Source organism: Halictus rubicundus, chromosome 4, assembly GCF_050948215.1.
Source record: "Halictus rubicundus isolate RS-2024b chromosome 4, iyHalRubi1_principal, whole genome shotgun sequence".
NCBI lineage: Eukaryota > Metazoa > Arthropoda > Insecta > Hymenoptera > Halictidae > Halictus > Halictus rubicundus.
In genome coordinates, this window is record NC_135152.1 from 12,358,080 (window position 1) to 12,372,611 (window position 14,532).

Genomic DNA, 14,532 nt, shown 5'->3' on the forward strand with positions numbered 1-14,532 from the left:
GTTATCTATCATATTTGACTAGAGCTCTCTAGTAAATCTACGGAACGATAAAGAAACGCAATCTGACAATTTATATTTGTAGTGCGTTGAGCTTCTACATCTACGAATGTCAAGCATTTTCTCTGGAATATTTATTCTTGGGCTGTTTATTTCCTTAAGATTGTGCAGCAAAAAAGCACTACAAATAGTACAATATATATGCTTTTAAATAATGTATTTGATTAAAAAAAAAAAAAGGAAAAAGATAATATCTTCAGAAAAAGTTTCAAAAATCACGTACTCTCTCTCTCTCTCTCTCTCTCTCTCTCTCTCTCTCTCTCTCTCTCTCTCTCTCTCTCTTAAGATTGTTAATTAGACATGATCATTTAATCGGTTCGACCCCTGAAAGTTGTTCGTACTCTCGGCTGTCGGGAATTATTGGACTTTTTATGCGAGTTTGAGGCTGTTAGGGGCGTTTCCAATCCCTCCTTATTTACGACCAGTCTCCATTTTATTTTATCGAATTTATCTCGCGATCTGAATCAAGATATTAAATCCTAATTTCGATTACAGACCGTAACGAATGAAAAAACGAAGATTGAACTACAAGATCACTGTTAGATCACCGTAAATTAACTGCGAGTACCCTAATGAAATTTTTCATTGCCCAACAACATTGTTAAAATAAGTAAACCCGCGGTGGCTATTGAAATGTGCATAATATTTTCTCGCGAAACCGGACTTTATGGACTGAATAAATAATGTATAAATTGATAAACGTGCGCGCGCCGCAGCTGCGGTATAATGTTAAAACTTTTATGATTTAGTGCACTAGCAGCTGGGAGATCTGTGTTTCGAGGCTCTAACTAGGTTACCGTAATCGATTAGCGCTAAATTTAAATGTAGATTTAACAGCGATCTGATAACACCGAAGTCCGGTGTTGCGTTTTATTCGAGTTGCAAATTTTATGTGCAACGGAGGCGCTTCAATTTTAATGCACAGAATAATATTAACATGCTTCTTCCCGCTAATCGAACTGTTACGAGCCGACAAGTTTACGAGCTCGTCGCTCGACGGTAATTAAAAGCTCGTTAATCGGCGCGGGACGTTCCGAAGGAGGCAAAAATCTTTGTCGAACGGAAAAACATGGGCTGCGGTATAGTTGTCGTCGGCGAAATTCCTGGAGGGGGAAAGGGGGAGTTCGCGTGCATAAATAATGTCGGCGTTCGTCCTAACTCGATTATATCGCGCGGCCCCGGAACTTCATTATCTTAACAACGAGAATTATGGGGAATGGTTAAGCAACGGGTTCCGTTGCGACGCTCGCGTAACACTTAATGGTCCTCTCCTCGGGAAAGAAACGTTTAAGCGGAATGGCACCTCTCGCCGGAGCGGGCCGCTTATGGGGAATGGGGGACAACGTTTATGGGACGATTTAGTGGGGAACCGTCCGCGCTTGTTTATGGAAAATTGAATCCAGATAGGTACTTCGCTTTCTAACGAATCTCCCACGTTGGAAATTAAACCCGATGTTTCCTCTGCGCTTCTTCTCTTCTCCGGGACCGTTCCGAGGCGCGTTTTATTCGTAAATATAGTGATTCATGAATACCTGACGGTGATAAGTGTTTGAGAAAATGAAAGACAATACGTTAGACCAGGGGTGGGAATTTTGGCTGAATTGGGACAAGTCCCCACCATAGCGCCCAGTGCCCCTTCCAGTAGGCGCCATTACCGCGAGAGAAAGAGAGGTTGGTGGGAGAAGCAGGCGTTTGAGGGGCCCCTACCGTGCCCGTCACTGCGTTAGACTATTTTATAATTTTTAGCACGGAAAATATGATTGATAGTGTTGTACAAAATTTGTGATGAGAAGTTTCATGGATAGATAAAATGAAGTACATTTTTCTGATTGGAACAGTGTTAGTACGAAGTACACTTAGTGTTAGTGTTAGTACATAATATTGAAATAGGAAATTGTTTAAGAAAATAGAAGACAACACGGGAAATTATTTTATGATTTTCAGTGTGTTTAAAATATGATCGACAGTGCGTTGAAAAATTTATGATCGTTATTCATATGCATGGATAAAATGTGTTAGTACCATTTTCTGATTAGGTCGTATTTATCGATGTTACGGTAGAGAAATGTTTAAGAAAGGCGCGCTGGAAATTCTTTTACACTTTCAGTGCACCTTTAAAAAATTGTAGATAGCGTTGTAGAAACTGCACGATAAGGATTTACATGTGCTGGTAAAATGTAGAAATCAAATTCTCGGATCAAAGAGTTAGAGAAATGTTAGACAAACGTTTGACAAAATAGAAGACATCGCGATAATTTATTTTATGGTTCCAATTTATCTCGAAGAAATAGTAGACGAGTAAAATCTGTACAATTATAAGGCTTTATAATACCTACAAGCAATTGATATGAATAGTATTTTCCAATTAAAGTATGATTAATCGACATTAAAATCGAAGTTAAAGAAAATGAAAGAGAACACAGTAATTTATTTTCTGATCTGAAAGAAAGTTGCAGTGTTCGCTCAGAGCAATATTAACAATAAAAATCGAATGGCCGGTTAGGTATAGCATTATAATAATCCGTGCCAATGCTAGAGATCGGTGGAACTGCGGAGTTTCAGGGGGTGAATAGAAACGGGCCAGTTGGCAGCATGCCCAGAAAGAACTGGATCATTAGTGCGAAACTGAAGAATAGCACGGAGTAAATCGTGGCGGCGGATAAGTATGCCAGCTGAAAGGACTTTCTAAACTATACACAGCGGAGGAAGAATCCGACATCGTGTGCATAGAGTGCTGAAAGGAATCGGAAACGAGGGCGACGCTTTTTCAAGGTCGATTCCGAATTCATCAAAAACTGAATCACCACATATTTCACATCTCTGACAAATGTGACGTCAAAAGAAATTCTAAAATTTCTCTTCGATTGCACCAAATATCAGTCAACTAGACATTCATTTACCTTCTAAATAGCTTTAATAGGTCGGACATAACGTAACAATACGTTCAAATTCTCCCCGCGTATTTACTGTTTCGTATTCCACTTAATCACTTTTGCAATGAAGCCTACTAGTAACACACGGGAAACCACCCCCGAGTCAGAAACGATCTCCCTCGCCCACCTGAAGGTTCCTCAAGTGCCCTAACTTCTACGAGACAGCAAGGGTCAATCTCTCTCAAAACGCAGTCAAGGGCGTGTCCATTAAAGCCCACCCCTTCGACAGTTGGACTGCACTTCGGGGTTCAACCGGAGCAAGGTCAATCAAAACAATCCGAACAAGCGTGGCTCGGGTATAGACAGCGGGTCGCTATCGGGGCAAAAATCGCTTCTAGTTTCACCGTCCCTGTCGACGAGCTTCTCTTGTGTTTGGGGGTGTGCGACCACCCCCGATTCGGTTCGTTTGTGTATGTCAACAACGCGGCAGGAAGCTGGCCGTGGCAGTGATCCGTCGGTTTCGCGATCCTCCCCCGCAACGACAATCTGAAACCGTTTGCACCCCCGATCGACCGCGTCGCTTTTCCCGAGAATTGTTCGTCGAAGGGTGAACGGGAGGGGAAAAAACCGAAAAAATAGTGAGAGATAGGACAAGAGAGAGAGAGAGAGAGGGGGGGGGATGAAAGAGAGAGGAGAGAAGAAGAAAGGGGTGCAATGTACGCGGCGGTGCACACGGATGAGAGGGAATTAGCATTTTATTTGTGCCCCGCGCGCTGCGATCGATATTCACGGACAGGTTCGTCTTCGTTTTCCGCTGGAACCTTCCGAGCCGACACATTGTTCGCGAATCCAAGATGGCGGACAACCCCGACACCTCTGCCACCGACGACACCCCTTCCACCGGCTCTCTACCCCTTCGCTCTGTCTCTCTTTCCCGTTCCACCTCTCTCTTTTCTGTTCCCTGTCTCGTTTTCCGTCTCGTTCCCTCTGTCGCCCACCTAATGCAATTTAGCCGACGACGACGACCGCGCCGTGGAGGGGGCAGAGAGCGAGATAAAGCTCGGTGGAAAGGGACACGGCGAGATCGAGGGGGTTGGACGAGGAAGACCGCTAATTATTTCACCCGGGACACCCCGTGGCTCGATCTTCCAATGCCTGGTGTCCTGGCGTCGATTGCCACCAACCCTCTCCAACCCCCACGGATTTTCGATTAAATCGTTCGGAAGCGGGAACGAGCCGCGGACCCGAGCCCCAGTCGCTCCGATTTCGTCGCCTGAAAATTATGGTATCGGCTGGATCCTGATCGGCGACGCCGGCTAACCGAAACTCGCCTAATTCGATCTTTCTTCCACGCCCAGTCATTTTGTTTCCGTGAAATGTTCGATTTCTTTCTTCTCGATTTACAAGACGAACTTCTTTATTGCGGAAGTATCAGTGAACCAGAATTTATTCTTTCAGCACGTTCGCCATCACCTTTTTTACTGTCTACCTTCCCTTAGGGGATGTGACAACAGTTTAACAGAGGACGGCCATGGCTGGATATTGTACTACATTCTATACAGTCAATTGAAACAATTCATAACATTTATTTGTAGTCTGCTTTACGGAAAATGAAAATGTGCTGCGCGGGTGAAATAAAAATTAATTTCACCCCTTAATAATTTCGACACATTGAAAAGAACATATCTATATTTTTAGATATTTTTCTTTATAAATTTCGTTATAAAAAAATTCTTTACAAAAATCCGCAGTCTACGCGTTTGCGTAGATTCATGGACGCATTCTCAGTAGGATGAAGTGGAAGTGGTTGGAAGTGTCCGAAGAAGCGTACCTGCTCGAACGCCAATAAATTGTACTTCGCCCAACCGCAAACGTCGAAAAATTCCGCAAATATACAAACAGCTGCCAATCAGGTGGTAAACAAATCGGTGTCACCGCGAGACTGGTAGCGATTCAGTAGTAACCGGTTTCTATCGACGCACCTAGCAATCCACAGACAACAGAAGACAAATAAGACCGCAAACCGGAAGCGACTGACAGGAGCCTTCGGAAACCGCAAAAGTCAGGGAATAATTTACGGAACACAAAGAGAGATACGGAGGAGGACTCGGGACAGAGTTGAGGTCTCGAGCAACCAGAGTCTTTCACCCTCGTAGTTTGAGGAGGCTTTTGACGCGCGAAGGACATCGTTGTCTCCTTAAACAGAATGCTCTGCGACGCGTTTTTCATTTATTACGAGACGTACCAGTGGCTCTTCAGACGGTCGCAAGGACGTGCTGGATGTAGTAGCTGCTGCCGAAGGACGTATGCACAGAAACCCGGCGGAAAAAAGGACGAACGCTGGGCTTTTCAAGCTTTCTCAATGGAAATGTTCTCTCTCTCTCTCTCTCTCTCTCTCTCTCTCTCTCTCTCGCTCTCTCCCGCTCACTGTGGAACTTCCGTTTCATCGGTGACGCGTTTTTCGACTCGAGCCTCGAACCACTGATTCGCGAAACTCGGATGTTTCTGCACATTTGCAGAATCGTTCCGCGAGCTTTTACCGTGCACAGCATAAATCGGTAATGTTCAATTTCTGGCTTCTGACTTAATTTCAAAGGCTCTCTACTCCCAACTTAATTTGCGCTACCAGTTCCCAGCTAACTCTACAATTATTTCAATCTTTATCCTGAGTACATTGTAAATTTAAAAAATTGGAACTCTGCATTTTGAATAAATTCCTTACAAATGCATTTTTACGAATTCATTAATTGAAAGAATCTTTTTCATAGATTAAAAGGTTTAGAAGCCGGTATTTCGACAAACCCTGTAATTCACTAAGTCCTCCGAAAAGATATTGATTTTTCTCTACAAATTTTATGTCACATCAATTACTTTTGACTATTGTTTATTAATATTCGTTGTACGTGCTCGATCATGTCACGGCACTGTTTAAGACGCTTAACATTTGTGTCAGGTGATTCATAAACCATCGGTAGTCCTGCAAGCGCTTTGAGTCCTTCGACGAAATTTTCAATCTTCATTTCACATTACCGGCGACAATATTAACATTTCAGGTCTTGTTCATCAATTTCATTTGTTCCAGGACCCCCATCACATTTTTACAGATACTTCAGCGTCCCCAGCGTTTCCTCCTTGTCTCTCCGAGACCCATAATCCTCCGGCAACTCCGCACTTCCGGACAATAAACTGGAGACATCGGCGTTGACGAGAAATAAAAAAACTTTCGGACAATTTCGGACGAGTGCCGACGCAAAGGATCCGGTAATAAGAAAACGTAATGACCGTTTCCTTGGAGCATCGGGTCGCGGGGATGGGGAAACCCCGTAGTCGTTCAAAATGGCGCGGGGATCGATCGAGCGATGAATATAAATTGAAACGGCGAAAAAGCGGAATTGCATTCTATCACGAAGACGTTGCGTCGGCACAGGTGCCGGTACACGTGTGCACCGGTTGTCTCGAACGAGGATCGATAGCAGAACCGCCGCAAAGATATCGAATGCTCGGTCGAATACCCGCGATAGAAATCAGCGAACGCTTGCCCCGTAACGATGCGCGCGTTTTATTATTTATTTCTTGGACGATGGTAAACGCGGCATCCACCAATTACTTGTATCGATCGACGCGCGTTTAGAATGCCAGGCAATTGTCTCGTCGCGAACAAAACAAAAAAAAACCCGAGCCTACCCCTGCCCCGTCCACTTCCAATCATTTGGGGGAGGCATCATCGTGATTGACGAGCCGGTGAGAGGTGACGTGCACCGACTCCGAAGCGATTGAACACTATCATTTCGTCCCGAAACCCTGCGGGGCCCTCCGCAGCACGATAGTTACCAACTATTAAAAGTATGCTGCTCGGCGCGGGGATCGGAGCACCGTGAAAAAATTATTTATTGCCGTTTGTTTCGCGGCGATTCCCGTCCAAGTACCGTTTTTCACTTTGGAGCCGGTGCTCCTTCGAGCGACGTCGGAAATGAACGGTTATGCTTCCTGGAGAGATGGCGAGTGTGAGAAGTTATCGCTTCGGAAACAATTTCACTGTTTCATAGGTTTGTTACTTCGAATTACTCTAATTGTTAGGCGACGAATTTTTGTGATACTTTCTTTTGGTTCGCAGGGAGAATTTTTATTTTGTTTAACTCTTATTTCGGCAATCTAGAGATATGAATAATTTTTCAAATGCGATATTCAGGATTTTATAAAGTATTTCTATTTTGTAACTTTAAATCGATGCAGCAGAATAATGTTTTAAAATATTTTTTAGCGTATATAATAAATTGTTGTAGACAAGCAAGGTGCAGAAATGACTATGAAGCAATAAGAATTTCTATTTTGTCCAAAGAATGTATCGTATTTTTAGAACGTAAGAAATTGTTAAAGCAATTATAGTAAATGGACACCTGGTTGCTAGCTTGTCTAACCATTCCTTAAAGGATTCGATTTAATTAGAAGATCTGGTACTGTCAATGTTCATTAGACCGTGGATATATATACGTTTGATACGGCGATACAATGACTGAAGGCTACCTGCTCCACTTTCATTATGCAATTAAGAATTCGAGAAGGAAATCCATTTGATCCAATTTGGAAACTACGATACCAAGGGTATAAATTATTATACTGTTCGTTGAAAACAGCTATTAATCTATCAGATAACACGACAAATAACACAGTGCATACACCGATTAGTATGCATTATTCTGCAGTATTATACAGTGCTCGTTATCACCAGATCGCAGACTTTATGAACTTCCGGTATACGGGAAACAGTGTAGAATACAATGTCCAATCCAAACATTGATAAATATTTATTCCCCGTTTAGCATAATAAATCTATTAACCCTCGGAGAAAATTTTTCCACGATCCCGTTTGTTGCCAAACGATCCATTTAAAAAGCGAAATTCGCGCTAAAGTCTGCGCGTACGTTTCAATCTGGAAATACTTGTAAACATTGAAAAGGAACATCTGTTTTCATTCGAATAAAATATGAAAAATCATACACTGTGTCGTCATTAATTTTGCCAATAAAAATTGGCAGTCTAGCAACAAGGAATAACAACTGTGTACGATAAGAAATTTTTAAAAACAGCAAAGAGGTGTTAAAAAAACAAATGCGAGAAAATGAAACGCGAGCGCGGTAGGCGTCGCGGGGACCGGAAGTGCTCGGCGTCGAAGCCGGAAACGCTTCGGGAGGGCGGGGGATATCGATGACTGAGGGGGCTCCGTTGAAATTTCTCGCATGGTTTCGTCGCGAATGAATTTTCTTTGGCAGTCGGCAGAGTTCGAGAACTGACATTAAGCAAAGCTGCGGTATTGATCGAGCCGCGGCGCGCCTGTGCGCTCTCTTGCACCGCCATGTTTAAAATGCTCGTGGGCTGCAACCGCGATCCACAATGTTGCATTCCTGCATCGAACGATATCTCATCCGAAACGTTGCCGGTTACGCGTCCCACCGATTTATCCGCGGCCATTTGTCCGCCGGACACCTGGCAGCCACCTTTCGACTATTTTCGCGCACGCGAAAACTTTCCTGCAGCACTCCGCCGAGGACTTCCGGGGGGGGGGGAGGGGGACACACTTCCCGAAGCACGATCATTTAACGAAACGAAGTATTATTCGTCTTCGTTCGCGCAGAATGCCCCGAGATATTTAGCTAAATGGAAATTTATGTCCGAATCCGAAGTTCCCGAGTCGAGCTTGCACCCAAGTTACGCCGGGATTTTTCTTTTAGTATTCTCCGAGCTCCGACGGGCTTTATAAATGCACGGTTCGTGGCCGAGTGGAAGAAGTATAAAATTCTAGGGTGAAAAATTCGCATTTCAAACGCTCGAGAAGTCACGATTGAATGATGTCGGAATCGCGTGACGATTTCATTAGCACGGTGTTAATATTAATTCTGGGGATTAACATCAGAATCCTGGGAATTGTTTGAAGTGAAATGAAATCGTCAGTCCGTTCCAGCGAGTATTTTCGTCGGGATATTTTACGCGCTCGGAGTTTCGATTTTTCGAGCGGGTAGCGCGCGATCGGCCGCTCGGGTGGGAGAGGGGGCGGGCGGCATTTTGCACGCGCGTTACCGCGTTTCCGGGATTAGAGGAACGTGACGGATAAGTGGCTCGGCCGAGGGCGCTCGAGGAGGAAGAGTGGTCGTCGAAACGGAAGAAAGATGGAGATGAGAGCAGCGTAAAAAAAAAAGAAGCGTCGAGTGAAAAAAAAAAACGAATCAAATTACGGCCGAAGCTGGGAAACGAGAGCCACGCGGATCGTAAACAAGCGTGGGTCGATTCTGTCCCTGCAACAATGCGCGAAGCTGAAAAAGATGCAACTCGCCCCTCGAACAGCATCGCCTGCTTGAGGTAAATCAACGAAAAATCTTTTTAAATGAAATATTTGATTCCCTTAATAATGTAGAAAATTTCCATGAGAAGACTTCTAAATAAACGAAGCAGAAAAAGATGAATCACCTCGTGGATAATGTAACCACGTTCCCTTCGGGCGATTTGAAGCAAAGAGAATTCTTTTTAAATATTTAATAGCGCTTATAAGCAGAGAATGGTCATTAAAAACTGTCGAGAGAAATATAATGCGGTTGTACAATAATAGACGTAGCAGAAGAGAGATGTCTCGCGTCCCGAATAAAATCACATGCTTCGTTCTTTTTAAATAAAATACATGAAAATATAAAATGGCGTTAAAGTTGCAGCTACAATCAGCGAGACGAAATCTTACAAGAATAGACGAAGCACAAAAAGATGGACTCATTCTATGAGTAAAATCGCTATCCTCTTTCGGGTAAATCAAGAGACAGGACAGTTCATTTTAAATAGAATGTTCGAAAAATATAAAATGGCCTCAAAGAAGCAGTCACAATCAGTGGGATGAAATCTTACAAGAATAGACGAAGCACAAGAAGATGGACCCTTTCTATGAATAAAATCGCTGGCCTCTTTTGGGTAAATCAAGAAACGGGACAGTTCATTTTAAATAGAATGTTTAAAGCTCTTCGGAAAATATAAAAATGTTCGTAAAACGAGGCTACGACAGTCTCCAAAATACGAAGAAGTTGCACTATTAAAATTGGGTTCAGTTGATTTAGCAGTTTCCCGGAAACGGGGACTCTTGCGGCTTCAATAATTGTAAAATAAATCCGGCACCCGTTATTTTTACGGGCTCAGAATTCAACGTCGGAACGATACCCGGGTTATTGTTTGTTTTACTGGATATTTTACGAAGGAAGACCGTAACCATCCCTCGAACACGTATCGAGCCGGCAATAGGGATGGAAGTATTACTGCTCCCGGAAAAGAATAAACCATTCATCCGTTTTATCGCCTTATATTTCGCGGTCCCTCGATTCTTTAGGATCGTCGACATTCAACAGCGGCGGTGGCGTTTCGAATATTCGCAGACTTGACGTTCCAATTTATTATCGTTTCGAAGAGACAAGGGGACAAAGAAAGGAACGATATATTTTGATTCCCCACCCCCCTCTCTTCGTTCATTTTTGTCATCTCTGTCATTTTATTATGTGTGATGTGCGCTAAATGTAAATTTATGAACCGACTTTTAGGTGCTCGACGAACTTTTTATTTCGTCCTGGTGCTGAAGGCGTAATAAACTAGAACATAAAGTCATTTTATCTTCGTTTAAATTGGTACTTGGATTAATCGATAGCGCTCGAATTAGTGTTCTGATGGTGTCTCATCCTCTTGCTTAATCGCGAGTAATTGAAGTTATGATAGATGCCATATTTAGTACTGTATTTATTAACTGACACATTTACTGGGGATCTGATGCCACGAGATTTAAATGTTCCGCTCGTCATCCTTACGAAAATTTAGTTATCTAGGGTCAATTTAAAAAATCTAATAAATTCATGGAAAATTTAAGACGGTATTTCCGGATGTAAAAATCCAGGTTGCTCGGACGATAAATAATTGAATGGGGGGAGGGGGGGGATGGAGGAAGATACGTTGAAAAATATCTGCAAGATTTACGTCGGAATCCGCAGTGCAGCAACTTCGCCATCAAAGTCAATGAGAAGTGGGCTAATAAATCTCGCAAGAGAAAAATTCCTTCTCCGCCACTAAAAACTCGCGGGGAAAGAAAAGTATAAAAATGGTTCGCCGGTTTTATTCATCCTCGCCAAGAAGAACCAGAATCACTTGAATATTCTTCAAGAAGAAGTCTCGCAGAAATTTCGTTTCCAAAGGCGAAAAAACACAGGGTGGAACAAAAACGCGGAGGCGTAAAACTTATGATCTTTCTTTCATCGATCGTGCACAATGTGGACCAGGTCGCAGAAAAATGGGTTTCGAGTTACTCCGTAAGAAGTAGCATGTGTAGACGCGTGAGAGGGCCATCCATATTTTTCTTTCATACAGCTATTGTATTTTGCATGGTACTACCCCTAGTAAAGCAAAAATTCATTCCGGAATAAGTAAGTAATAATTAGTTTAACCCCTCAGAGACGTTGTCTGTACCTCGTACCGGCACTGAGGAATATTTCAAAATTGATTGCAAAATTATTACATTATTGTGATAATAAATTATTCGCAAATTATACATTATTGTTCGCTTTCTCGAATTTGAGGACACCAAACAGTCTAAATCATCAAGAGATTATCATAACTAGACTGCGGATTTTATGCATTTATGACAAAAATGGGTAAGCACAATTTCAAGCAGTGGACATATTAAAACGATTTAAGGGCACCGGCGTATTGGTTTCAGCTTAATAAAATAATTAAAAGAAGAAAGAAATTTTTATCTCGCTCCTGTGTCTATCGTCGTCTCTGAAGGGTTAAGATGCGGCCCCACTAAAAATGCTAATAATTCTTTAATAATTAATATTATAATTCTATGTGAATTTAGATGAAATTTTACAATCTCCCTGCGTTTCCATTTACCATTTCAACAGAGATGAGTATCAAACATAATCCAAACATCGCACTTTTAAAATACATTTCGAAGGTCCACCGAAGGGTTGAAGAAAATTAGCACGGTACAAATTTAATTCACGGATCTCACAGACCGTGTACCGGAGGATTAACCGGAATAAATGATTGTTAATTGATTAAAAATCCTATCTGGCGACTTACCCTGGTTGCACCTTTGCCTCGTCCCCTCCCTCTTTCTCTGAATGCACCCTCGCCCGTCTGCAGGTGGTACAGGTGCTGAAACAGAAACGAAACAGTACGATTGTAAATTTATGTTTCGGTTTTGTTAATCGGTGGTCGGCGATCGCGGTCGATTCTGCCGGCGGGCATTCGGATCGTTATCGTGACCGGCGACGGACTATCGTAAAATCAAGGCAACTGTATCACCTCAATTGACCTCGTTAAGCCCAATAGAGGCGCTAATAAAACTATAACCTTCCAGGGCCAGCCGGTATTAGATTAGATTCCCGCGACGACGGAACACAGCTTCCAGCTACGTATCCACCGAAGGAACACTTCGCCGCTTATTACTAGGCCGCGGGTATACATACATTATACATACATACACGCTCGAGTTCATGTGCGAATTCGTACCTTCGGGGACCGCTTTATGAAACCGTCTCGTCACGCTGCCACGACATATTGCCGTTTACCGCTGTAAGCGTTTTAACCGTACCCCCCACCCCGGGTAATTGCGGATCGCAAATAATCGCGTTCGTGCTCCACCAATTTTGGGAAAGAAACACTATGCGCCGGGAGTTTGCAAATTAATACGATGGAACTGCCCGTGACAAGTTTCGTCCCCTAAATACCCCGATCTTATCTAAATTTTTCAAAAATACCCTTACACCCTTACTAGTGTTCCATCTATGAAGCAAAAAAATTTCTTTAATTTAGATACTGTCAGGTGGTTGGAACGATTTAAATTGTTCAATTTAGCTTCCTTTCGATAATTGTGGACCAATGAGGATGTCAAGGGAATTGTTCGGGGGATTATAAATATTGGGGAAAAATTGTGTATTGTTCCTTTGGTGGAATCACAACTTTAGAATATTGTGCTCGGCAAAGATGAGTTTCGTATCGTGGCGGGCCGCGGGCGATACACTTCGATCGTTCACCGTGAGCAATTAACGGAGAGCTCGCGGGGCTAATTAGAACAGGGAAATTACACGGTGACGGTGAGACCCAGGTCGTTTAACGCTTTTTACACGACACGTTCGAAATTGAACTCTGTGAATATTGCTCCGGTGGTATCGGAGCCGGGGATGGGAATCGTTTGACTCCAATGAGAAAAGAATAGGTTGTCTCTATTTAAAAATTGTTCTCAACAAGAATGTAAAAAATTCGTAATCATACAAATTGTAAAATGAATAACGATCTGCCAGATTAAATACTTTCTAGGCTAGTATAATTTATAAATTTAGTCATTTCCAGCTACTGAAAAATAATACTCGTTTTTCAAGTTTTGGTTCTCTACTAATATTTATTGTCGCGAAGATTGTACTAGGTTTTTCATGACAGTATGTTGGTAAGTAGAGAGTGATCTTATGAAACGGGGACTTTCCCGGCGAGGCAGGTGCATTTTGGGAATCCTAGTGGAAAATGTGTTTTCCACGATCGGTAAGATCCTGTAGACATTTTTTCATAAAGTACAATAAAATGTTGTACGGTTGGACAAATACGTAAATGACTTTAGATCATTGTGTTTTACGATATTAGAATATGTAAAGAAACTAGAACAATTTTACTGGATTAAAAAAGATAATCAAAGTCGACTGTTCCTTGTCGACAGTCGCTCAATGCAGAGCCCTGCTTTACCACCTGGAACCAAGAATTGCTATACTTTCTAACTAGGTTCGATAGATGGCGCGTGCTGTCTTGAAGAGATTGCGTACTTGATTTACCGACGCGTCGCGGGAAAATCGAATCACAGAATTTTAGTTATGAACATACCATAAAAGATTAATCAATTTTACTAGGTTGATAAACACTTACTGAACAAATTTTCAGATTTCTCCCATAGTTATACACTGAAATACGTCAAACATTCCCACAGTCTTTTATGTCAAACTTTTTAGTTTTGTAAATGCTATTATTTTCTTTGCAGTGCAATTTTTGCTTTTCTAGTTAGCAATATTGTATGATCATTATTTATTGAATGACAATCAACTTTAAATATTGTTTCGAAGGAAAGGAGATAATATAGCTAGCCGTATAAGAAGGACTCCTCAATATTTATTGAGAGGACTACTAGGAAGATAAATTCAAATTCCGTCTCTGTTATACACTTATAACATTATATATTGTACACTTAATGTTCACATCCACCGCTAATTCACTCTTAAAGTCCACGTCTAGCCTCGTCAATTTAAAAAATCGCAAGAGCAGTAAATTGTAAACAATTTTAGATGTACTTCCCAAAGTTAGCTTCGATGACTGTTCTACTGCCTTTCAAAATCTACGTTCAATTATATCGTACCCTCAAAATTCCCACCTACCCCTATATCACCCTCATAAAATCCACATCCTCCTCCACACGACAATCGTTTTGAAAACAGTGATCTCTGAACAAAAATTTCTGGGACTACTCTCTAAAATCAGTTTCAATTTCTGTTCTACTGCCTTTCAAAATCTACGTTGAACTAAATCGTATCCCCAAAATTTC

General features: G+C 42.1%; 1 protein-coding gene across 3 annotated transcripts in view; it reads right to left on the reverse strand.

Moving 5' to 3' along the window:
- Positions 1–14,532, reverse strand: part of Tet (tet methylcytosine dioxygenase-like) — a 173,259-nt gene that overhangs the window by 67,476 nt on the left and 91,251 nt on the right. For all 3 annotated transcript variants that reach the window (XM_076786718.1, XM_076786721.1, XM_076786720.1), the window contains exon 3: positions 12,030–12,104. In XM_076786718.1, coding sequence (XP_076642833.1) covers positions 12,030–12,104 — 75 coding nt within the window. The remainder of the gene's footprint in view (positions 1–12,029; positions 12,105–14,532) is intronic.